Source organism: Saccopteryx bilineata, chromosome X (assembly GCF_036850765.1).
Source record: "Saccopteryx bilineata isolate mSacBil1 chromosome X, mSacBil1_pri_phased_curated, whole genome shotgun sequence".
Lineage (NCBI taxonomy): Eukaryota > Metazoa > Chordata > Mammalia > Chiroptera > Emballonuridae > Saccopteryx > Saccopteryx bilineata.
The window spans coordinates 132,862,456-132,889,114 of NC_089502.1; the positions used below are offsets into that span (position 1 = coordinate 132,862,456).

The window sequence follows — 26,659 nt, forward strand, 5'->3', positions numbered from 1 at the left end:
GACCGCCTTTAAATTTTTATTTATTTTTATTTATTTATTATTTTTAGAGAAAGGGGAAGGGAGAGAGAGATAAAGAGACAGGAACATAGCTCTGTTCCTGTATGTGCCCTGACCAGGGATCGAACCAGCAACCTCTCTGCTTCAGGACAATGCTCTAACCAACCGAGCTATCTGGCCAGGGCTCCTTTAAATTCTTAACCAGTATATTACAAATGTTAGGAATGGGCCTGGTCATACTAACCACTTTCTTTGTTCTTTACTCCTGTTGCATCTTAGCTCTTACATATTTTGCCTAAATATAGCTTTTAGGATTTATTTCAATGAGGATTTGCATGTAATAAACAGTTTAACAGTTTTTGTCTGTCTTCTGGCTTCCATTGTTGCTTCTAAGAACATAGTTGTCAGTCTAACATCTGCTCCTTTGAAGGTTAACTGTCTTTTATCTGGATACTTTCAAGATTTTCTCTTTGTCTTTATTTTTCTTCAATTTCACTGTTTTATGTCTAGGTGTAGATCTCTTTATTGTAGAGATTCTCTGGGCTTCCTGAATCTGAATAGGTGTTTTTCACCATGTTGGGGTCATTAAGTAATTATAATTTCAAACATTGACCCTGCCCCATTCTCCCCTCTTTGAATTTTATTTAAGTATATGTTAAACCAGTATTTCTTTTCTCCATGTCTTTTAACTTATCTTTTGTATTCCATATTATATCTGGAGTTCAAGATTGCCTCAGTAGGCCTGTACATTCAGGCAAAAGCTGCTCCTTTGCAATGTAATACCTCCCTGAGTTCCTGCTTTGGCTTTATCTTTGGCCTGATGATTCTCTTCTATCTCGTCAACTCTTTGATATGGTTAAGAGAATACTTTTCTATATTTTGTTGTCTTTAGCAGAAGGTTTGGTCTAAATACTCTAACCTAACATATTCCTGGAACACTGAAGGCATTTTTTTTCAGAAATATTTGCTGTATCAGGGTCTCAGGAGTTCAGTGGGAATTTAATTACACTTTTACTAAGTTTCCTGATTCTTTTTAAAAAGTAACTAAACATATAACCAGAGACTCTTAAAAACAATAAACAACAACAACAACCATGAGTTTCTCTGACTTCTTTGACAGTTGAACGATCCAAGTCAATTGCTTTTTTACCTTTTAGTTCTCACTTTATCTGCATTGAGAACTTCTTCAGTACCTCCCTTTTAAATTTCCCCTTGTGCTGGTTGTTAGCCAACACTTAAGACTCAATGTAGATATCTCAAAGGCATAGTTTTCTAGAAAACTTAGAGAACAATTATATGTCTTGTTACTCAAGTCAAAACTAGTGATCATTGCATACATTCTAGCAGCCATGGTATAATCAAAGTATGCCAGTTAACCAGAGGTAAAAAAGAATAAATCTCACCCAGACCTGTCCTACGGTGGTATCAAGCTATTTCCCCCTTTTATTCTTACTCTTTAGTCTATGTCTAGATTAAGATAGATTTATCACTGTTTGCCATTCAAGCTTGCACTGATACAGATTTTAAAAAATATGATAGTAATACTATTTAAAATAAAATTGAAGTGATCTAGAACAATGTCTTAGAGTAGTACAAGCAGGGCCATGGCATATAGTCATGTAGCGTGTGTACTATACAACTCTAGGGGTTGCCACTTACATCGGAGTCCACAACCATAAAAGGGGCCCTGGACCAAGATCAATGTGGGATAATCTTTAATGAGAAGTTGTCTAGTGTCAATGTCTAGATTTACTGCTTAAATGCTAGCAAATAGTTTTCTTTGTAATTTATACTAACTGACTAGCTATCCTTAGCACCTTGAAATTTTGCTAAGAACCTGTAGCTATTCAAATCATCTTTATTGATGACCTAGATAACACTGAGTTAACCCAACTTGCACCAGATGAAGGAAAGTTCCAGCTGAAAAAGATTAAAATTTCTTTTATGCATAAAGAGTAAAGGCTTCAAAATCCACAGATTTCCCTCTTTGATCAAAGATCCTAGCAACCTTATAACCTAATAGGATGTTCTCTAGTTTATACAAAAGGCAGTAAGAGCTATATTACTTTAGATGCCATAAAACTTCTCTTATTAGGAGGTATATATTTAGCTTAGAGGAAACATACCAAGCTTAACAACTGAAAGCAGTCTTTTCAATGATGCCTGGTCTGTACTAAGTTCTTCTAGGTCCATATTCTCTTTTCAGGATGATTGCTGAAATCACACCCATTACTCTGGCCTTTTCTGCCCTCATTTGGGAGTTGAGTACAAGCTATCTTCAGTAAAAGGCATGGTCTCTTTTAATTAGAGGCCTAAGCTCTAGCCCATAATAACTAGTCACTGTGTACCATGACTAATTTAACTGACCATATTTTATATACCACTTAGGTTCTACTCTAGGAGTTGGCAAAGCTCAAGCATATGTTTGCAAAAATTTTGAAATTGTATGATAGCATTTTGAATTTTTCTTTTTTACCTGATGGATTCAAAACAGTTTATTTCCAAGGAGACAAATTCTCAGGAGGCCGACATTGGGGCCTGGTAGAAAGGGTAGGAGTCCCACCAAACAGCCAAATGACCTTGACCCATAGAGCCTCTTTCTTCATCTGTAGAATGTGGGTTTGAGGCAAGGTGAATACTTGTGTAGTAAAGCTTTTAAGTTTGCTTTATGAATATTCCAGGTAGAATTGAATCTAAGGCATTTGTATTTGTATAGGAGAGGGTATTTTTTATAGAGGTTTAGTTCACTAAATAGAGCTTTTAAGAAAGAGCAATGCTTTTGTAGGGGAACTGAGTTCAGAAATCAAATATAGATTCATTTTTAAATTTTTAAATGAAACTTTTTATAATATACATATAAATATCAATTCAGTGAATTCCAGGGACTGAACACACCCATGTAACAGAAGCTGCCTTGTGCCCACTCTTAATTAATTACTATACTCTCCCCACTTCCAAAGATAACTACTCCCCCGATTTCTTACTCCATCGATTAATTTTGCCTGCTTTTGTTCCTCATATGAGTGGAATCATGTACAATATGCATTCTTTTATGGCTGGCTCCCTTAGCTAACTATATATTTCTGAGATTCATCAATATTGTGTATAGCTATAGGAGACACTTAAATTTTCCTCCAGGGAGACATTGTTACATTTTTTCAGAACTATATTAGCATTCTCTTTTGAGTGACTCATTTGGGAGGGTCAATAATGTGCCATTATGAACAGAGAGAGGATAAAATTGCTGAAAAGGAGGGACAAGCCAGAAGCAGTTTACAATATATTAATGTAGTATATTATTAATATATAATACAATTTAATGATTTTAAAAATATAAGCCCTCTTTGGAAGGAGAAGAATTCATCTCCTGTTCTAAGACAAGGAAAGAATTACCCCCCCGGTACTGGTGATCACTATTAAATTACAGGATTCTTAAAAATTGCCAGCTTTTCTTTGAGACTGAGAAATCATGACTTATTTCCATCTTTCCATGTTCTCATCCCTATAACCTTGTATCCCTGCACTATCTGACCCTGCACATAACCGGTACAAAATAGATATTATTTGACTGAATGCCTGAAGAGCACAGCTAGCATTTATAGTGCCTTCACAGTACCAGCCACTGTGTGAAGATCTTGTTTACTGAACACAGCAACACTATCAGTTTGATGCTGCTCTTATCACAATTTTCTAAAGGAGGAATCTTGACCATTAAACATAACCTGTCCAATGTGACTGAGACATTGCATGGCCAGGATCTATGAACTCATCTCTTTGGTCTTCACCACTACAGACACGATCTTAGTTTGGCAGAAGCTGCAGCGGTAGCTGAGTTCATGGGTGCACTGTGGCTAGGAGCTCTACCAGCTGAGAACACACAGCCTGACCTGTCCCAGCCACTTCCCCTGTGGCCATATAGAGGAAGCTTACTCATTGGGCTCTCGTTGTTCCCCTGCATGAGAGGAACAGACGCAGTCTTAGCATTTGCCATTTTAATTTGCTGTGCCTAGCTCCACCAAGCCTCTGTCCTACCTCCAGCATATATATCTCATCTAGGTAACTCTGTCCAACCCTCACATTTCATCTGATGTATGTTGTCCTTCAGTAAATATTCGTTAAATGAGTAAATAAATGACTGGTAAATGAGGTTTTTAAATTCAGTTCTGATATAAACTTTGCTTTTTAAAAAATGTTGACTCTGCTTTCCTGACTATAAAAATGTAAGCAATGACAATGAATGAACATGTAATTAAAAGGAAATGCAATCTATCCATCCTTTTACGATAAAAGAAATAAACAGGAGTAGATTATTTGTAAGATTCTGTGACCCCTTCTGATTCTTAGCATAGTTTTTAACTAGCTTTTATGTAGTGGAAATAAGCATAAAAGCAGTGTTCTGTGTTTTTAATTTCTTAATATTTTCGTGTTGATTTCCATAAATCCCCATGGATGACCCTGTTTGTCATTTTTTTCATTGACTTTATTGGGGTACAGGTTCAGGTGCGCAACTCAATAAAACATCATCTGCACACTGCATCACGTGCCCATCACCCCAAGCAAAGTCCCATTCATCCCCTTGTCATTTTTAATTTAATATACTATTCCACTGGATGGTCCTCTTATAATAAACATGGGTTTTGCTTTTTGTTGCCAGCGCCCACCTTGCATTGCCAGTGACCTGGAACTACAGTAATTTAAAGGAAGCAGGATTACAGTGTGCCTAGGTTGAAGAACTGACCTTTTGGCTATTGCTGTGTTGTGACTATGGCAAGCTGTGACGATATGTTTTCCCCTTATTTTATTCCAGGATGTTTTTATCTGGCAGGCAGTGTGGCCATGTTGGCAGACCTGAAAATCTTTTACTGATGTTCAAGATATTCCTCATCATTTGTCTTCGTGTCATTCTGGTTACATCCCTGGAAGGTAAGGTGCCTGTTTTTCTTCATTTGTGTGTGTGTGTGTGTGTGTGTGTGTGTTTATTTAGAAATTTCCTACTGTGGTAAAATAAATATAACCTAAAACTTACCATTTTAACCCTTTTTAAGGTACAATTCACTGACATTAAGTATATTCACAATTTTGCAAAACCATCACTGCTGTTCATATCCAAAACATTTTCATCTCAAATACAAACTCTGTACCCATTAAACAATAACTCTCCATTCCTCTATTCCCCCCAGTCCCTGACAACCTCTGTTCTTTCTGTTTCTCTGACTTGGCCATGTAAGTGGAACCATACAATATTTGTTTTGTTCATGCCTGACTTCTTTGACTTAGTGTAATGTTTCTGAGGTTCATCACGTTGTACGGAGCATGTATCAAAATTTCATTACTTTTTAAGAATGAAAAGTACTACACATTTTACTTATCCATTCATTGTTGATGGTCATTTGGGTTATTTCCACCTTTTAGCTATTGTAAATCATGCTTTGAACATCGGTATACAAATATCTGTTTGAGTCCCTGCTTTCAATTCTTTTGGGTATATATGCCTAGCAGTGGAATTACTAGGTTACATGGTGGTGGTTCTGTTTTAATTTTGAGGAACTGCCAAATTGTTTCCCACAGTGACTGCACCACTTTACATTCGTACTAGCAAGACACAAGGATTCTAATTTTTCTACATCTTTGCCATCACTTGTTATTTTCTATTGTTTTGATAATGGGTGTGAAATGGTATCTCATTGTGGTTTCGACTTGCATTTCCTTAATGATTAGTGATGTGGAGCATCTTTCATGTGATTATTAGCCATTTGTATGTCTTCTTTGGAGAAATGTCTTCAAATCTTTGGCCCATTTTTGAATTGGGTTATTGGGGGTTTTTGTTGTTGCTGAGTTTTAGGAGTTCTTTGTATATTCTGGATGTTAATCCTTATCAGATATATGATTTGCAAATATTTTCTCCTATTCTCCCGGGTGCCCTGTGGCCAGGAGCTTTACCACCTGAGAATACACAGCCTGACCCGTCCCAGCCACTTCACCTGTGGCCATATAGAGGAAGCTTACTCGCTCTCACTGAGTGAGTGAGTGAGTGGAGAAGCCCCACTCTCAAGGGGGCTCTCATTGCTCCCCTGCATGAGAGGCACAGACACAGTCCTAGCATTTGCCATTTTCATTCTGTGGGTTGTCTTTTCACGCTCTTAATAGTGTTCTTTTTTTTTATTCTTTTTTTTTAGAGAGGAGGGGGGGCAGAGAGAGAGAGAGAGAGAGAGAAGGAGAGAGAGAGAAGGGGGAGGAGCAGGAAGCATCAACTCCCATATGTGCCTTGACCAGGCAAGCCAGGGTTTTGAACCGGCAACCTCAGTGTTTCCAGGTTGACGCTTTATCCACTGCGCCACCACAGGTCAGGCTTAATAGTGTTCTTTAATGCATAAAAGTTTTTAATTAAGATGAAGCCCAGTTTATCTATTTTTATGTTGTTGCCTGAGCTTTTGCTGTCATGTCTAAGAAATCATAGCCTATCCAATATCGTGAAGATTTCCCCCTATGTTTGTATATGGTGTAAGGTAAGGGTCCAACTTCATTGTTTGCCATGTGTATATCCAGTTTTCCCAACACGCTTTGTTGAAAAGAATGTGTTTTCCCCATTGAATGGTATTGGCACCTTTGTCAAAAGTCAAATGACTATACAATATATATTCGGGTCTATTTCTGGTGTTTATTCTTAAAAGAATCTACTTAAGGACATTTCTGCATGGAAATTTAAGGAAGGTAGAGAATCAGCCAAATGAAGCAGCACAGTTTTCAGAAAAGAGGATCTTTAGAAGCTTATGAAACAAGGAGAAAAGGTATCTGAGGAAGGCAATAAAAACCTAGAAATCCAGGAGCCACAGTATCTATGGGTACAACTGCCGAAAGAATACAGTGCTATGCAAATATAAAGAATACTCCTTAGGAATGCTATTTAAGAAGACATTATTAAGGATACACAGAGAAATAGCTTTCTTATTCAAAGAGTAGCAGGACCAAAGAATCTTTATTGACTAAAGCAAATATCTACTAGCGGTAAACACTCATAACATAAATAAAATATACACACAATGCACACACATACATACATGTACACAAAATCAGAGGATAATTACCCAACAGGCTAAAACACAATTGACAGTCCTTCAAAAAGTAGGCACTGGGGCATACAGTCGAGAAGCCAAGATAGTTTACCAAAAAAAAAAAAAAAAAAAAATGAGAAGAGCAAAACGTGTCCTGACTGCTTACAATGTGCCAGGCCCTTATTTGCTTTACATGCATTCACTCTCTTAACTTCTCAGCCAAATCTATGAAAGGGAGATCCTAGTCTTAGCCCCATTCTCAGATCAAGAAACTGAGGCTCAGAGAGATAAGTAACTTGCTCCAAAAAGTGGCTGAGCTGGGATTTGTGCCTAGCTCTGAATTCAAAAGCAGAGTTCTCAAACTTGAAAGTACATCAGAACCACGTGGAGAGCCTGTTAAATCACTGAGTTCTGGGTCTTCTCCCCGGAGCTACTGATTTGGTAGGGTTTGGGTGGGACCTGAGAAGAGACATTTCTAACAAGCTCCCGGGCAATATTGATGTGACTGGTTCAGAGATTAAACTTTGAGAACCACTGCCTACACAACTGGCAGAAGCAGGAAGAGCAAACTCCTCCAGATACATATCATAGGGTACTAATTCTGTTGTGGCCATGTGACGTTCGTGTCAACTCTGCTCATACACATAATCTCACTGTGGGACCAGCAGAACAAAAATGAAATGTACCTACTTTACTGATGAATCAATGTCCCCAGGGACATCACTGGTTAGGAAGTGGTGGGGCCAGACTAGATACTAGATCTTTGGGCTCACTTTTCACTGCTTTTTACATCCCAGGGGTAGATGAGGAAGGAAAGTGGCATGCAAGGGGAAAATATCATTCAAATAAAAGCTGCTTGGTAGAAACAAGTCTTTTTGGAAAAGTATATTTAAAAATGATGCAACCACCTAACTGTGGTGGCGCAGTGGATAAAGCATTGACCTGGAATGCTGAGGTCGCCGGTTCGAAACCCTGGGCTTGCCTGGTCAAGGCACATATGGGAGTTGATGCTTCCTGCTCCTCCCCCCCTTTCTCTCTCTCTCCTCTCTAAAAAAAATGAATAAATAAAAATGATGCAATGGGGCAGGTACACCAGAGAGTGCATAGCTCTGAAATAAATCTGAGTAGGGAAAACCTAAGTGGATGCTAAGTCTGCTGAATGTATTTCTTGTTCCAACTCTCCTACGAATTGATTTCTGAAAGCAGTAGTTCCCAAAGTGCGGCCCCAGACAAGTAGCTTCAGTATCACATGGGAGCTATTCTAAGTACAGATTGTCAGGCCCGCCCTAGACCTGCTGAACCAGAAACTCTGAGGCTGCGGCCCAGCAGTCTGTTTTAATCAATCCTCCAGATGATGCTGATGCTTGTCCAGAGTGTAGAACCACTGTTGTAAAAAACGGGTTAAAACATTACTGCTGATAGCATGATATAATAGAAGGAGCCATCCCCACACCTGCCACCTGCTATTTGCATCATCTTAATTTGCCATTAGACCAACAGGAACCTCTATTTCCTCATCTTCAAAATGGGTGCAATCATGAGCTCTACCAATGGGCTCTTGTTAGGCTCAATATATGCTTTTAAAAACCTTCATGAAGATTTTTCTTTCTTTTTTTTCCTCCAGTTTTATTGACATATAATTAGCATGTACCATTATAATATATGCAATGGTTTTTCTGAATGAAGTGTTTGGGGATCTAGAAAGGGCTAAATAGAAGTTTATTACTGTCTTTCAGAACTCCCACTAAGAGTTCATGTTATTTAGTAATCACCTTGACAGCACTTACCATGTGCCAAGTGCTGTTCTGAGCCCTTATAAAAGACTACCTCGTTTAAAGCTCACTCAATAGTGCTTTGAAGTAGGCACTATTATTAGCTCCATTTTACCAGTGAGGAAACTGAGGCACGGAGAAGGTAAGCAACTTGTCCTAAGTTAGTCATTTCAGTCGCAGAGCTACAATTCAAATTCAGGCCATATGACCCAATCTTTATGTGTTTAAGTATACTAGCTGTACTTTTGGAATTCTTTTTTTTTTTTTTTTTTAATTCTTAACCTCTCTGCTATGCTAGGCTCAGTTGCTTAGCAGTTGTGTACCTATAGATTAAAAATAACGGTGGAGCCTGACCAGGCAGTGGCACAGTAGATAGAGCATCGGCCTGGGATGCGGAGGGCCCAGGTTTGAGACCCTGAGGTCACCAGCTTGAGCACAGGCTCATCTGGTTTGAGCAAGGCTCACCAGCTTGGACCCAAGGTCACTGGCTTGAGCAAGGGGTCACTCAGACTGATGTAGCCCCCCAGTCAAGGCACATATGAGAAAGCAATCAGTGAACAACTAAGATGTTGCAACAAAGAATTGATGCTTCTCATCTCTCTCCCTTCCTGTCTGTCCCTATCTGTCCCTCTCTCTGACTCTCTCTGTCTCTGTCACAAAAAAAAGGTAGAGTCCATAATTGTGGATTGGATCATCCAGATGGCTCATAGGTACCATCACCCTAAGTAGCTCTGCAGTGACACAGGCTCTCTTCAGTTCAGAATGGCTTAGGTCTGGTCTTTGATGAATGGGGACTGACCTGCTACTTCTGGATACTTTGGATTATCGGCTGTGCAGTAATGAAGGCCTGCTATGTGCCCAGCATTACTGGCTGCTGAGAGAACATCATCTCTGACTGCAGGGAATTTAAATGCCAATTGGAGGGACATGATTATAATACATGAGAACAATAAAAAGTAATTATATAATTAAGTCCTAAAATGTGAGTGATTGCTATAGGGTTCTGGCAGGTGATCTTTGGTGAAATCTGTGGATTAGTGTAGTTAAATGTTAAGCCACCAGTAGCAGATGCTATTGGTGCCCTGTCCACATCCCCTGGCTTACCCCAAAGGTCACCTACAGACAGAGCCTGGGTATGCTGATGGCTCCCGTGTCCCTGACTGAGAATGATCTGTGCCCATGGGGCCATGCTTTGCCTGTGCAGAGAAAAAGCCAGAAGTGCCAGGGAGTTAACACATGGCAACAGTTAGAGATGGGAGTTATGGTTTACCTGTGCCAGCTTCCTCATCTCTTGGCAGGACAAGCTGAGGAGTGGCCCTGTTGCCCATAATAGCAGCCTTTCATTAATACACGATTACTGACTTCACTCCCTTCCTTATCTCACCTCCCTACCCCCTCTGTCTGCTTGCTGAGGCCATCCCCATTTGGAAACACTCATCTTCCAAGGTCCATCTAAATACTACCACCTCTATAAAACCTGCCCTGAGCTCTTCAGAAGAATTCAATCTCTCTCCCCAGTGCTCCTTTTTCTTCTCATCCATATCTTTATACCTGTCACTTTATATCGTGTCATTATGTACTTCCTTGGCATCATGAGTCCTTTCAGTACATTGTCAGTGCCAGGTGAGGAGGGAGAATGGAGGTTTGGTGAAGTGGGTGGGAAAGTAATGGAAGGAAAACTAGTGAGCACTGAGGGCCTGCTCTGGGTTAGACCCTTTTAGGTACTTTATGACATCGTCTTACTTAATCTTCACAAAAACTCTTCATGGTAGATATTTTTGGTCTCGGTCTGCAGATGAAGAAACTAAGCATCAGAGATGAGGTCATTTGCCCAGAGTTACACAGCTTGGTAGATACTCCATCAGAATCTGCAGCCTGGACTGTTCACACTATACCAGCCTATACCAGGCTGCTCAGCGAGTGTCTGAGGACTGAATGACCATGTCACTGAGGCAGGAGAAGATGGAGAGGGAACCCGGGGTGAGCGGCTGGAGAGCAGCCATTCCCCCGGCTCTGGGGAATGTGGACTGTAAACACAGTAGCTTTACCCTGGAAGCCTGAAAGATGACTCAGTAGCTCTTGACAGCAAGGAGAGGTAGGTCTGACACTCTCTTGTTAGGCCCCTGGCCAACAGAGAGAATCCTTAGACCTTAACACTTCCAGTTGTGTGATTTGGCGGTGTTTGAAGGAGTCATTCTTGATTTACCAGAACCGAAATGGGCAGGTAACTGTACTCACATTTAGCCTCTAGCTCTTCCAGGCCATGTCAATGCCCTTTTCTCTTTTCTTTTCTTTCCCTCGTTCTTTCTTTCCTTTTTTTAAAAAAAACAAGATTTTCTTTTATGTACAGCTATTTTCCAGAGGGTAAGATGACAATAATAGTGGAAGATGGTTATAATTTCATTTTTGCAGAACTGTCTTCCCCATTTGGAAACAATTACACATTGGAGCCAGTTTGGTGATCTCATGAGCTATAATCCCCAACATACTCTTTCTCTGGGATGGGTCTACATCTTTTTGTGCTGCAGGCACTTCCAGTAATAGACTCCCCTTTAATTCCCCTCTCCAAGGTCTCACTGTTTTGTTCCCTCTTCCTTCCCATGCTTTGATCATCCAAGTCTTGGTTCTTCCTTGTACAGCAGATGTTGGAGCTATAGGAGGTAGACTAGAAGCTTCCGAAAAGCAGGGCACCTGTATTTTTTTTTTAATTTTTATTTTCCAATTACAGTTAACATACAGTATTAAATTAGTTTCAGGTGTACAACATAGTGATTAAACATTTATATACCTTAGGAAGTGATGCCCTGATATTTCCAGTACCCACCTGGCACCATACATACATAGTTATTACAATATTATTATTATTACAATATTCTCTATTCTGTACTTTACATCCCCATGACTATTTTTATAACTGGAAATTTGTTCTTTTTAATCCCTTTCACCTTTTTCACCCAGCTCCCCAACCCCCCTCCCACTTGTGGGCAGGACACCTGTTTTATTTGACTTTGTCCTCCAATACTAAACCCAGTACTGGTCTCCTTCTGCCTCAATTCTGTATCTGTTAAGATGAGATTATAAATACTACAGCATTGATCTGATCCTCAGCCAATATCAGAACCTCCCAGAATGCCACTCCTCACACCCAGGCATGAGGCCACTTGGATTGGGCCCTGGAAGGCAGAGGTAGTGATGAGGAATGCCAGAAACTCTAAATAGGTTGCAGGAGACTGAAAGCAGATGACATTGTGTTCCACTTTCCACTTAAAACTGGTGAGAACTCCTCACAGGGCAATTGTGGAGATGAGAAATGGTGGCACAGTGTGTTTAAGCTGCGAGAAGGCTGAAGATGGTATTCCCTCTAAGTCTTTCTCATCCCTGGTGTGGCAAGGTAGGGATTCTAAATTACCTTCATGCCCCTAGTGGCTAGGTGTGCTGAGACCCAGGACCGGGGACAAAGCTGCAAAGATGATGGTGTGGACAGTTTAGACCAGGGGCCAGAAGGAGGAGGTGAGACACTCAGTAGTGAAAGCTTACACCTGGGTCAGGAAGAGAGGGACCCCAAGCCGTGGTAGGATTCTAAGAGAATAGACCATGGGGCCCACTGGCCACAGTTTTTGGCAGTGGATATCAGCTGAACACCGGGAACGCCACAGAGGGAAAGGAGATCTCTGGAGAGGCCATTGAGAACCCAGGGGGTCGGCACAGCATGAGTCCACAGATTCAGACCCCTTCCCCCTGTTGCCAGAAGGATACTAGCACCCCATTCCCAACCTGGAAGCCATCTTTACTTCAGGAAGAAGAGGGAAAACAAAGATTGTGCATTTACCCAAAAGCATTAAGTTAACTCAAGACCATTTTAGAGCAAAAGAGAGAGCTACCTTAAATCATGAGGTTTAAGGATCCTTTTCCTATAACTGGCATGGAGGATCCAAAGCAAGGTGGAGCCATCCTAGACATCAAAGGACACTCAAGGATTTATTTATTTGTATATTGTTTCTATTGCTGTACATTTAAAGTATGTCTATAAATTTTAAACCAACTCTAAAACGAATAAATACTGAACACTTACAATATAGCGGACACTCTGCTAGGGACTGTTGAAGGTCATCATTGTATCCTGAATTTTGCTCCTTCTACTGATTTATCTTTTTATGTATGAAAGAAATACCTAGTCAGGTCCTTGAGAGTAAGGATGACATTTTTTTCTTCTCTATATCCTCCATAGTAAGTGCGCAATAAAGAAGGCCTCTCGCCTTGGCTTAATCATTAGTATTATCCTCATCTGAACCCAATGAGTTCTGATACATGTATTACCCCTTTTAATATTTGCATAAACTTCAGTGAAGTGGCTGTACCTTGGCTAGAATTACCCTTGATGAATGTGTTTTTTTCTCCTCCATATGATAAAGGGGCTCAGCTGATTGCCTGCCAAGAATTCTTTTTTTTTTAATTTAATTTTTATTTTATTTATTCATTTAGAAAGGAGAGAGAGAAGGAGAGAGAGAGAGAGAGAGAGAGAGAGAGAGAGAGAGAGAGAGGGAGGGAGAGAAGAGAGAGAGAGACAGGAAGCATCAACTCCTTATGTGCCTTGACCAGGCAAGCTCAGGGTTTCAAACCGGCGACCTCAGCATTTCCAGGTCGATGCTTTATCCACTGCGCCACCACAGGTCAGGCTGCCTGCCAAGAATTCTTATGGACAAGGACAATAGTGTGGTGATTGCCTGGTGTGGGGAGGAGGAGGAGAGTATGGGGGGATAATGGTGATGGACACAAAGACTTGATTTGGGGGACTGAACACACAGTATGGTGTACAGAGATGTGTTGTAGAACTGGGTACCCGAAACCTGTATACTTATGTAAACCAGTGTCACTCCAATAAATTCAATTTATAAAAAAAGTTTTTTTTAAAAAAAAGATTTCTTCACACTCTGACATTCTGTGAGTTCAACTACCCAGTAGGGACCATCTTCAGATCCCTAATCATTGTTTGGGAATATCAGGGATCCTTGCGCTCTGCCTTGAACTGAGAACCACTCATCTTTGCAATCCCATTTTAATGCTACTCTCTATTCAAAGTTTCTAATGTGACATTGGAAACAATTTAAAAGTTGTATTTTTTCAATCTACATTTTTTTATGTGAGTCAATTTCAAAGGCTCCTAAAGTTACAATGAAGCCAATGAATCTTTTGATTTCTAAATTGATAAAAGCTCCAGAAGTGGCTTTTGCTGGCTGGTAAATCTCCCCAATATTTTGGTGTTGAGTTTTATAAGTTCTTTATAAATTTTGGATATTAATCCCTTATCAAATGTATTGGTGAATATGTTCTCCCATTCAGTGAGTTTTCTTTTCATTTTGTTGATGGTTTCCTTCACTGTGCAAAAATTTATTAGTTTGATATAGTCCAATTTGCTTATCTTTTTTCTCATTTCCCTTGCCCAAGGAAATATTTCTGCAAAAATATTGCTGAGAAATGTCAGGGATTTTATTGCCTATGTTTTCTTCTAGAATTTTTATAGTTCCGAGTCTAATATTTAAGTCTTTAATCCATTTTGAGTTTATTCTTGTGTGTAGTGTAAGAAGATGGTCTAGTTTCTTTCTTTTTTTTTTTTTTTTTTTTTGCATATATCTGTCCAATTTTCCCAACACCGTTTATTAAAGGGACTGTCTTTACCCCATTGTTTTTTCTTGCCTCCTTTGTCAAATATTAATTGCCATATAGGTGTGTGTTGATTTCTGGGCTCTCTATTCTGTTCCATTGATCTATATGTCTGTTTTCATGCCAGTACCATGCTGTTTTGGTTACTATGGCCTTGTTGTAGTATAGTTTGATATCAGGTAGTGTGATTCTTCCAACTTTGTTCTTTTTTCTCAAGATGGTTGTGGCTATTCAGAGTCTTTTATTTCACATAACTTTTTGAAATACCGGTACTTGTTCTAGTTCTATGAGATACACCATTGTTATCTTGATAGGAATTACACTGAATCTATAGATTGCTTTGGGTAATATGGGAATTTTAGTGATGTAACTTCTTCCTATCCATGAACAGGTTATATGCTTCTACTTGTTTGTATCTTCTTCTATTTCTTTCTTTAGTGTCTTATAATTTTCTGAGTACAGGTCTTTTACATCCTTGGTTAAATTTATTTCTAGGTATTCTTTTTGATATAATTGTCTGTGATATTGTTTTCTTAGTTTCCTTTTCTGATAGATCCTTATGGTGTATAAAAATGCAACTGATTTCTAGATATTTATTTTGTATCCTGCTACTTTACTGAATTCATTTATCAGTTACAGTAGTTTTTTGGTGGAATATTTAGGGTTCTCTATATACAGTATCATGCCATCTGCAAATAATGACAGTTTTACTTCTTCCTTTCCAATTTGGATACCTTTCATTTCTTCTTGTCTGATTGTTGTGGATAGGACTTCCAGTACTACACTGAATAAGAGTATTGATAGTGGACCTTCCTGTCTTGTTCCTAATGTTAAGGGAACACTTGTAGTTTTTGCCCATTGAGTATGATGTTGGCTGTGGGTTTATCATATATGGCTTTTATTACCTTGAGGTATAGTCCCTCTATTCCCACTTTGCTGAGAGATTTTAACATGAGTGCTAGATTTTATCAAATGTTTTTTCTGCAACTATTGATATGATCTTATGATTTTTATCCTTCATTTTGTTTATGTGGTGTATCACATTTATTGAATTGCAAATGTTGTAACCAACATTGCTTCCCCAAAAGAAATCTCACTCGATCATGGTGTATGACCTTCTTAATGTATTGCTGGATCCAGTTTGCTAATATTTTGTTGAGGATTTTAGCATCTATGTTCATCAGGGATATTGGCCTATAATTTTCTTTCTTTGTAGTGTCTTTATCTGGTTTTGGAATTAGGATAATGCTGGCCTCATAAAATGAGCTTGAGAGTTTTCTCTCCTCTTGAATTTTCTGAAATGGTTTGAGAAGGATTGGTCTTAGTTCTTCTTTGAATGTTTAGAAAAAATCATGTGTGAAGCCATCCAGCCCAGCGACTTTTGTTTTTGGAAGTTTTTTTAAAATTACTGTTTCAATTTCACTGGCTGTAAATCTGTCTATTCAGATTCTCTGACTTTTCCTGGTTCAGTTTTAGGAGATTGTATGTGTATAGAAATTTATCCATTTCTTGCAGGTTGTTCAATTTGTTGGCATATATTTGTTCCTAATATTTTCTTACAATGCTTTGTATTTCTTTGGTGTCTGTTGTTACTTCTTCTCTTTAATTTCTGATTTTATTTATTTGGGTCCTCTCTCTTTTTTTCTTGATGAGTCTGGTTAAAGGTTTGTCAATCTTGATTATCTTTTCAAATAACCATCTCTTGGTTTCATTTATCATTTCTATTATATTTTTAGTTTCTCTTTTGTTTATTTCTGCTTTGATCTTTATTATTTCCTTCTTCTACTCATTTTAGGCTTTGTTTGTTGTTCTTTTCCAAGTTCTGTTAAGTGTAAGGTTAAATTTTTCATTTGAGATTTTTCTTGTTTCTTGAGGCAGGCCTATAATGCTATAAATTTCCCTCTTAGGTCTGCTTTCACTGTGTCCCATAGATTTGGGGTTGTGTGTTCTCATTTTCAATTAATTCAAGGTATCTTTTGATTTGTTCCTTGATCTCATTGTTAACCCATTTATTGTTTAGTAACATGTTATTTAGCTTCCATGTCTTTGTGTCCTTTTTGGGTTTTTTTTCTTTTTTTGATTGATTTCTTGTTTTATCCCATTATGGTCAGAGAAGATACTTGATATGATTTCAATCTTCTTAAATTTATTGAAACTCATTTTGTGTACCAACATGTGGTCTATCCTAGAAAATGTTCCATGTGTCCTTGAAAAGAATATATATTCTGCTGTTTTGGGGTGGAATGCTGTAAAGATATCAATTAAATCCAGCTGATCTAGCATGACCAGTAGTGGTATAGTGGAAAGAGCATTGACCTGGGATGCTGGGGTCCCAGGTTTGAAACCCCAGTGTCACCAGCTTGAGCGTGGGCTCATCCACCTTGAGGCCAAGCTCACGAGCTTGAGCGTGGGGTTGCAGGCTTGAGTGTGAGATCATCAACATGATACCATGGTTGCTGGGTTGAAGTCCAAGGTCATTGGCTTGAGCAAGGGGTCACTGGCTCGGCTGGAGTTTTTGGGTCAAGGTGCATATGAGAAGCAATCAATGTACAACTAAAGTACCCCTACTATGAGTTGATGCTTCTCATCTCCCTCCCTTCCTGTCTGTCTGTCTCTCTTTCACTAAGAAAAAAAAATCCAGCTGATCTAATATGTCATTTATGGCTGCCATTTCCCTGTTGATTTTCTATCTGGAAGATCTATCCATTGATGTCAATGGGGTGTTAAATCCCCTACTATTACTGTATTGCTGTTAATCTCTCCCTTTATTTCCATCAAGATTTGCTTTATATATTTAGGTGCTCCTACATTGGATGTGTAAATGTTTACAAGGGTTATCTCCTGTTGTTGGATTGCTCCCTTTATCATTATCTAGTCTCCTTCTTTATCTCTTACTGTATCCTTCGTTTTAAATTCTATTTTGTCAGATATAATCTTGCTACTTCAGCTTTTAAAATTTTCATTTCCATTTGCATGAAATATGTTTTTCCATCCCTTTACTTTCAGTCTATGTGTATCTTTTGTTCTGAAGTAGGTCTCTCACAGACAACGTATATATGGGTCTTGCTTTCTTATCCATTCAGCTGCCTAATGTCTTTTGATTGGAGCATTTAAGCCATTTACATTTAAAGTGATTATTGATAGGTACATATTTATTGCCATTTTATTCTTTTAACTGTCTTCTTCTTCTCTTTCTCCTCCTCCTTCTCCTCTTCCTCCTTCTCCTTCTCCTTCTTCTTCCTTCTTTCTTCTTCCAGGCTCTTTAACATTTCTTGTAATACTGGTTTGGTGGTAACAAACTCCTTGAGCTTTTTCTTGCCTGGGAAGCTCTTTATTTGTCCTTTAATTTTAAACAATAGCTTAGCTGAGTAAAGTAGTCTTGGTTGTAGGTTCTTGCTTTTTATCACTTTGAATATTTCATGCCAGTCCCTTCTGGCCTGAAATGTTTCTGTTGAGAAATCAGCTGACAGCCTTATGGGAGCACCCTTGTAAGCAACTAACTGCTTTTCTCTTACTACTTTTAAGATTTTCTCTTTGTCTTTAACCTTTGACATTTTAATTATGATGTCTCTTGGTTTGGACTTTTTGGGTCCATCTTGTTTGGGACTCTGTGCTTCCTGGACTCGTGTGTCTTTTTCCTTCACCAACTTAGGGAAATTTTTTATCATTATTTCTTCAAATAGGTTCTTGGTCACCTGTGCTCTCTCTTCTCCTTCTGGTACCCCTGTGAAACAGATGTTGTTATGTTTCATGTTGTCCCAAGGATCCTTTAACTATCCTCATCCTTTTGAATTCTTTTATCTTTTTGCTGGCTTGATTAGTTTTTTTTTTCTATGTTGGCTTCCAAATTGCTAATTCAATCCTCTGCTTCATCCAACCTACTGTTTATTCTTTCCAGTGTATTCTTGATGTTGGATATTATATTCTTCATTTGTGATTGGTTCTTTTTATGGTTTATATGTCCTTTTTTATGCTTGCTATCTCTTTGTTGATGTTCTCACTTTGTTCCTTGAGCATCCATATAACCATTACTCTTAACTCTGTATCTGATAAATTATTTCCATTTCAGTTAGCTCTTTTTTTTTTTTTTTTTTTTTTTTTTTTGGAGATTTCTCCTGTCCTGTCATTTGGGTCCTGTTTCTCTTTCTCCCCATTTTTGTTGCATCTTGTGTTCATTTCTATGAATTAGATAGATCTGCTATGATTTCTGTTCTTTGTGGGTGGCCTTGTGTAGCATGTGTTCTGCTGGGTCCAGTGGTGTAGACTTCTTGATCACCTGAGCTGGGTGTTCCAGGAATGTCCCTTGTGTGGGTTATGTGGACCCTCCTATTGTCTTGGTTGCCATTGGCTCATTGTGCCTGGGATAGACCTGTAGGCTGGCTGACCAATGCATGTGAGCTGCTGGGCAGGTGCTGACTATAGGAAGCAGATTCACCTCAACTAGGTTTGATGCCTGACTAGCTCTACCTTTGGATATGCTGCTTGTAAAGCTAACTGGATCCCACTCTGATGTTGTCTAAAGCTGGCTGCTGGGTGTGTTGGTTCTGGGCCTCTTGGGATGAAAACTGGTGCAGGCCAATTCAAGATGCTATGACTGACCCTCAGCTACTTGTTTGGAGCTACAAGCCATACACAGTTTGTGCCTGCCTCTACTGGGTATGGCTGATAAGGACCAAGCTGCACACTAAGGCCAGTTTTTACCAGCACCTGGTCCAGAGGTAGGTTAGGAAAAGTCTGAAGGCACCACAAGGTTTGGCTCCTACTGCTTTCGCCTGCTGGCTGCCTGTTAGGCTATGTCACTGAACGAGCTTCTGGTAGAGTCGAGAAGATAGGGCTATTGGATCTCCTATGAGGGGAAGGTGCCAGTCAGGCTTCAGGGAAGGTGGTGAGTGTGAACCCCATTCTGTAGTAACAGGTATTTGTGCCATATTTTTGCCCCTACCTCAGAAGGGTGGAGCCATTAGGATTTGGGAGGGTCAGATTCATGAGAAACTGAAGGGAATAGCTCCCACCTTAAAGCCAGACAACTGAGTCACTGGTACTCCCTGAGCCTGTCCAGACCTTTACTCCCTGGCCAAGGCAGTTGACTCCTCAGCAGGGTGGGGCAAACTTCTTTCCCCCAGGCTGATGCCACACTGAGGGGAGTGCTCCACCCAAGATTGATGGTGACTGTGGTATGGGAGAATGACTCAGCACAAGGATTTTGGTATTGGTCCCCCCTATATCTCTCCCCAGAGGCACAAACTGCAGACTCTCCTCGCGTGACTCTATTCCACTCAGCCGTCCCTCCACCAGAGCTCAGAATAAGTGGCTACAAATGAGATTTTGTGTGTTGGCCCTATAAGAGGGTTCCTGAGTCTCTGAAGACTCCCTTCTCTTTCTGGAAGACAGAAACCTTGCTGCTTTTTACAGCCTAATGCTATGTGGGCCCCTCTTCCCGGCTCTGGTTCTCTGGGCTGGGGAGCCAGCTTGGGGTTTAGGCCTCTCCTTCTCAGGGGGAATTCCCCCACAGCTGAGATATCCTTCCAGAATCTCAGCTGCAGCTCGTGGGAGTGGGGCCAGCCCATTTTGCATCTCTGCCCTTCCTACAAGTCTCGATGTGGCTTCTGTGAATCCTTATTTATAAAGACTCTTCTTCATTTAGTCTCGAGTTGGTTTTTCAGGATGATTGTTCATCAATTTAGTTGTAACTCCTGGGAGAACCAAAGTAAATAAGTGTATCAGCCTGACCTGTGGTGGCGCAGTGGATAAAGTGTCGACCTGGAAACACTGAGGTCGCCGGTTCAAAACCCTGGGCTTGCCCGGTCAAGGCACATATGGGAGTTGATGCTTCCTGCTCCTTCCCTCCTTCTCTCTCTCTTTCTCTCCTCTCTCTCTACAAATGAATAAGTAAAATCTAAAAAAAAAAATAAGTGTATCATCCACCTATTTTGCTGCCATCTTGGATCTCTCAGCATTAATTTTGTCTCATCATGACTTTAATGGATATTAATTATTCCATGGCACTCAAATTAAATCTGATGTGGCAGAGACTGGCTGGAAGTTCACCAAACTTTTTTGTTCTTCCTCAGGACATAGCAAGACTACATTTCTTTTTTTTAAATTTATTTATTTATTCATTTTAGAGAGGAGAGAGTTAGAGAGAGAGAGAGAGACAGAGAGAGAGAGACAGAGAGAGAGAAAGGGGGGAGGAGCAGGAAGCATCAACTCCCATATATGCCTTGACCAGGCAAGCCCAGGGTTTTGAACCGGTGACCTCAGCATTCCACGTCAATGCTTTATCCACTGCGAAGACTACATTTCTTAGCCTCCTTTGCAATTAGTGGCCATGTGACTGAGTTCTGGCCAAGGTATGTGGGCAGTAGCAACATTTGCCACTTCCAGGTTTAGCCATTAAAAATCTCCCACCTGATTCCCCTCACTCTCTCACTTTCCCTGTTTGCCTGTTAGATGTTGCTCTCCAGAGTAAATTTGGAAATTCAGGTGGAAGATTGTAGTGCCTCTGTCAACCTGGGTCCCTGCATAACTGCATGGAGCACACACCCCACTCTCTGCCCCACTCTGCCCTCCACTCTTGGCTGCGGATTATACTTTACATATGGAAAATAAACTACTTTTTTTAAGCCCCTGATATTTCAGGGTTTATTTATTATAGCAACTTGCTTTACCTTAACTAATACATCTAACTGTGCCTGTTTTGACTAGAGTTGTTGGTTCCTTTCATTCTGCTGTTGGAAGGTGGGGTGGGTGGGGTAGGCATCTCTTATTTCTTTAGATCATATAAGAGCCCAGGGTTATACAATCTAAAAAGGAGTCCATTATGTTCACTACTGAGATGATCATTGTCCAATTGAAAGAGAGTCCTTTGAGGGCAGGAGCCTCCACCAGGGCCATCCATTCCTTTCTTTGCCAACCCAGGACACTGGGACCTTCACAGTATGGCATGTAACTCTGACTACTACAAGGTCATTGTGCCTCAGTTTCCTTATATGTAAACTAAGTACCTCTCTTAAAATAGTTATATGCAGATTATATGAGTTAATGCATGTAAAACGGATGCCTGTAATGCATCTGAAGCATTGTAAAAATTCAGGAAATACTAGCTATTTTCACTAGAGATCATCACTGTCTAATATAAGTTTTTGTAATAATGTAAATGTTTGATATCTATACTGCCCAATGCAGTAGCCACCGAGCACTTGAAAGGTGTACTGAGGAACTGAGTTTTAAATTTTATTTAACCTTGCCTGACCTAGTGGTGGCACAGTGGATAGCACATCAGACTGGGATGCGGAAGGACCTAGGTTCGAGACTCCGAGTCGCCAGCTTGAGCACGGGCTCATCTGGTTTGAGTAAAAGCTTGGACCCAAGGTCGCTGGCTCAAGCAAGAGCTTACTCAGTCTGCTATAGCCTCCCAGTCAAGGCACATATGAGAAAGCCATCAATGAACAACTAAAGTATCACAATGAAAAACTGATGATTAATGCTTCTCATCTCTCTCTGTTCCTGTCTATCCCTCTCTCTGACTCTCTCTCTCTGTCCCTGTAAAAACAAAATTTATTTAACCTTAATTAATTTACATTTAAATTTAAATAGCCACATGTGGCTAGTAGCTACTGCATTGAACAGTGTGGCTATAGACTACTTGTTCTAATTGCTTTAGAACTTTTCTACTTCATACTATATAAGTCAGGATTCAATTATAGAAGGAAAATCACTAGGGACAAACACACACAGAGAAATTTGTTAAAGGGATTTGATCTTATACAACTGGAAGCTGGTTAAGCAGCCTCTGTAAAGTTGTCTTCAAATCTGATGTTAGAACTCGACATCTATGAAGGGCAGGCAGTAAGGAAGGGAGGATGGATATAAGTTGAGAGCAAGAACAAGCTGGAAACCACAAGCATAAGTTGTAGCCACAAAACAGACTGAAACTCAAATCAGTTCTTGTTGCCTATGACGGTGGTATAGATGTCCTGCGGAAGCCAGCCCTTCAGCACAAAATTAAATACATACCTGGCTCAGGAGTCAAAAAAGCCAAAGAAGGACCCAGGGACAGGTGGAGCAGTTGCCAGTTGGAAGCTCCCTTATATTAATGACATGAGGCACTTTGTAATTGCCAACATGTAGGAGCTACACAATGGCTGCTACTACACTTCTACCCAAATCTCCCACAAGAAGCTCTTGTGTTCCACACTAATCCAGAAACATACAGAAAAACCTAGCCATGATGCTACGTTACAAAGCCATCACACATACTAGAAAGCTAATAAGCTCAATTTTTATCTGTTACTACTTCTAAATAAAACATGATACTAACACCCGCCAAAGCTGTATTTGTTTCTGTTCTGCAGCTGGCCTGAGGATATTCTAAAGATCCTTACAACTAGCCAACATTAGCTTTTTAAGTTTTTCTTTACATTTTTCTGAGGTTTAGAATTTTCTCCACACAAACCCAAATCATTATAATCAGAAAAAAGAAATTAATGTTCATTTTTAAAAACAAGTCTATGACCTGTAGGGAGACTGCACACTCAAATAGAGAACAACTTAATAACATCATGATTAGCTGTGCTTTCCAATTTTTTGCTGAAACTTTGCTGAGTCTCAACTTTGTACAAGAACTTAGGAAACATAAGGTATGGTCACCAGATCTGAAATCCTTTACTTCTACCTCTTTCCTCACATTTCCAAAGTGATCCTAAAGGCATTTAAAAAATCCTGAGGGTGCCTGACCAGATAGATGGTGGCTCAGTGGATAGAGCATCAGACTGGGACGTGGAAGACCCAGGTTCGAAACCTCAAGGTCGCCAGCTTGAGCACGGGCTCATCTGGTTTGAACAAGGCTCACAAGCTTGAACCCAAGGTTGCTGGCTTGAGTAAGGGGTCACTCGGTCTGCTGAACCACGCTCAGCCAAGGCACATATGAGAAAGCAATCAATGAGAAAGTAAGTTGCCGCGCCCTGGCCGGTTGGCTCAGCGGTAGAGCGTCGGCCTGGCGTGCAGGAGTCCCGGGTTTGATTCCCGGCCAGGGCACACAGGAGAAGCACCATCTGCTTCTCCACCCCTCCCCCTCTCCTTCCTCTCTGTCTCTCTCTTCCCCTCCTGCAGCCAAGGCTCCATTGGAGCAAAGATGGCCCGGGCGCTGGGGATGGCTCTGTGGCCTCTGCCTCAGGCGCTAGAATGGCTCTAGATGCAACAGAGCCATGCCCCAGAGGGGCAGAACATCGCCCCCTGGTGGGCATGCCAGGTGGATCCCGGTTGGGCACATGCGGGAGTCTGTCTGACTGCCTCCCTGTTTCCAGCTTCAGAAAAATGAAAAAAGAAAAGAAAAGAAAGTAAGTTGCCGCAATGAAGAATTGATGCTTCTCATCTCTCTCCCTTCCTATCTGTCTGTCCCTATCTGTCTCTGTCACACACAAAAAATCCTGAGGGAAATTTTCAACAAATAATACAAAGAGAAAAGAAATTAAAGTGGAAGGCTTGCTCAGTAGAAGGGAGAAATCATTTTTAGAAACATCATTAGGAAAATGAGGAATAAACGGAGCATTACTGTATTAATTATTGACATGACCAGTATTTACTGTGTATATTCTCAGCGCTATTATAGTAGTTCCTATGAAGTACATCCTATTATGATTATCTTCACCCCTATTTTCAAGATGGGAAACCGAAGTGCCACGTGGGTTATGTAAGTTATCCAAAGTTACATAGTGATGATTACAAAAGTTGTACAGAATTAACAAGTGGTGGATTTGGATTTGGATCTGAGCTGTCTGGGTTTCAGAGTCTAAGTTCTTAACCTTCCTACCACACTTGAGGGATGCAGGGCAATGTCATAAGGAATGCTGGGTTTGATAGGCTAACCGTTGGCAGGCTGACTCCTGATTTTCCCTCACCCCAACGTCCCAGTAACTCCCACAAGCCGCTCATCTTACCTCAGAAGTACCTGTTGAACTTCTCTTTTCATGTCAGCTTTCCAAGCACGGGTTTAAGTCCTTGTCACGTCTCCCCAATCTATTGCAGTAGCACACTCAGGTCTTCCCACTTCAGATCACGCTCCTTGTTTATTTCATAGCTATAGAAAAAATACATATATTGTTCTGTGCTAGGGGCTGAGGGAAGGGGAGAATGGGGAGTCCATTTGGTATTGAGTCCTCATCATAGGCTCTGCACCCTCAGAGAACCTAAACTAAGATGCCAAAGGGGTTACTGCTCAACTGTGAGCTGGCAAAGAGGGGCATGGTTTAAGGAGAGCTGAAACTCTGTATCCTAAACACTAGTGCCCCCACCTCCACCTTGCCAGGTGCTTCTGCACTTAAAACTCTACAAAAAGAAACTGTCAGTAACCCATGAATTAGAGGTGCTTTGGTGTGAATAACATGCCACCCAACAGCAGAGTCACCCTAGACACTATACCAATTAGGGAGGAGGGAGCACTCACACAAATGTTGCTTTTCTTAAGCTGTATCTCTTCAGGAGGAAACAGAGATAACCCTAGTATGCATTCTGTCTCTCTCTCTTTATTATTATTAAGTGAGAGGTGGGGAAACAGAGATAGACTCCTGCACGTGCCCCGACCAGGATCCACTTGGCAAGCTCCCTACCCAGCGATGCTCACCCATCTGGGGCCACTGCTCTATTGCTCAGCAACAGAGCTATTTTAGTGTCCAAGGAGAGGCCACGGAGCCATCCTCAGATCCCGGGCCAACTTTCTCACCTTTTGAGCCATGGCTGTAGGAGGGGAAGAGAAAGAGAAAGGGTTGAAAGAGAGAGGGAGAAGGGGGAGGGGTGGAGAAGCAGATGGTTGCTTCTCCTGTGTGCCCTGACCGGGAATCAAACCTGGGACTTTCATATGCTGGGCCAATGCTCTATCGCTGAGCTTACCAGCCAGGGCCAAGTATGCATTTTCTAGAGGGGAAATATGTCTCCCATGGGGGTGAAAATTGTTTTTTTTTTTTAGGCCAAAAAAAATATTATATACTATTATACTACAGAGGATTTATGACTAGAATGAGGCAAGTGAGGGGTTTGGGCACAGAGTCGATCTTTTGGGGTTCTGTTTGTGTGTATCTGTACACACATACATAATAATATATGTACTCATTAGATGGCAAAGAGCACTGTGAATAAGGGGGTGGAAAGGTCAGACTAAGGGGTAAAGTGTTGTAATTTTATATAGAGTGGTCTGGATCAGCTTCTTAGAGAAAGTGACATTTGAGCAAAATTTGAAGGAGGTGCCAGTGCAAACCAAGGGGCTCTCTGGAGGAAAAGTGTTCCAGGCAGAGGCAGCAGCAAGTGCAAAGGTCCTGAGGTGGGGATATACCCTTTGTGTTAGAGAAACAGTAGGGAGGCCCATATAGCTGAGTGGAGGGAGGGAAGGTAGAGATGAGGTCTGGGTAGAGGGTCATCTGTTTCATGGGAATATGTGGAGATTCTATGAAGAAGCATGGATATAACACCAGTGTAGCAAGTGTTTAATAAAGGCCATCTGCCTCCCTCCAGCCAGCCCCTGAAGCACTAAGCCACATATAGGACTGAAATAGCTTTAGAAGCTATCAACCTTCAGAAGTAGAGTGAACACAAATTGTGGCTAGCATTACCTACACTGGCCTTGACCAGCAGCCTAGATTATTGTCTACGTATCTAACTTCAGGGATACTGGGAAGGGGGGATAATGCCCCAATATTCTCTACCTGTCAGAAATACTTTATTTCAAGGCTCTCATCCTTCCTAAAGTGCACATCCATCCTGGGGGACCAGAGTGGACAGCCAGTAGGTCAGTGGCTCTACGATTTTTTAGACCACAGCCCAAGATAAGAAGTAGCCCAGTGTAATGTGGGGCTGGAGTACCTACGCTTAGATCTTAGTTCTGTCCTTTTACTAGTAATCTTGGGCATGTTACTTGACCTCCCTGTGCCTCAGTTTCCTCCCCTACCTATAAAATGAGAGTAACTTGCTTCATATGGTTGTTATGAGGACAAAATGAGTTAATATTTGTGAAGTGCCTGGTCACAGTTATTCTATATAAATGCTTGATAATTAAAAATAGACTCCCTTTTGGGAACCTACTCTTCCCTGAAAAAAAAATTCTTATGAGTACACACAGAAATTTGCATTCTATTTCAGGGAATTTATGGACACTCCAAAATGCATCTCCTAGACCCTTGGGGGAGA

The 26,659-nt window shown here is 40.7% G+C and overlaps 2 protein-coding genes across 9 annotated transcripts in view; one reads left to right on the forward strand and one right to left on the reverse strand.

Annotated features, from left to right (window-relative positions):
• Positions 1-26,659, reverse strand: part of LOC136317118 (serine/arginine repetitive matrix protein 3-like) — a 300,751-nt gene that overhangs the window by 209,013 nt on the left and 65,079 nt on the right. The window contains exon 2 of the mRNA XM_066249665.1: positions 24,421-24,560. Within this exon, the coding sequence (XP_066105762.1) occupies positions 24,555-24,560 (6 nt within the window). The 3' untranslated portion in view covers positions 24,421-24,554. The remainder of the gene's footprint in view (positions 1-24,420; positions 24,561-26,659) is intronic.
• ADGRG2 (adhesion G protein-coupled receptor G2) overlaps positions 1-26,659 on the forward strand; it is a 133,601-nt gene that overhangs the window by 46,851 nt on the left and 60,091 nt on the right. For all 8 annotated transcript variants that reach the window (XM_066249664.1, XM_066249657.1, XM_066249661.1 and 5 more), the window contains one exon: positions 4,805-4,920. In XM_066249664.1, the coding sequence (XP_066105761.1) occupies positions 4,806-4,920 (115 nt within the window). In that variant the 5' untranslated portion in view covers position 4,805. The remainder of the gene's footprint in view (positions 1-4,804; positions 4,921-26,659) is intronic.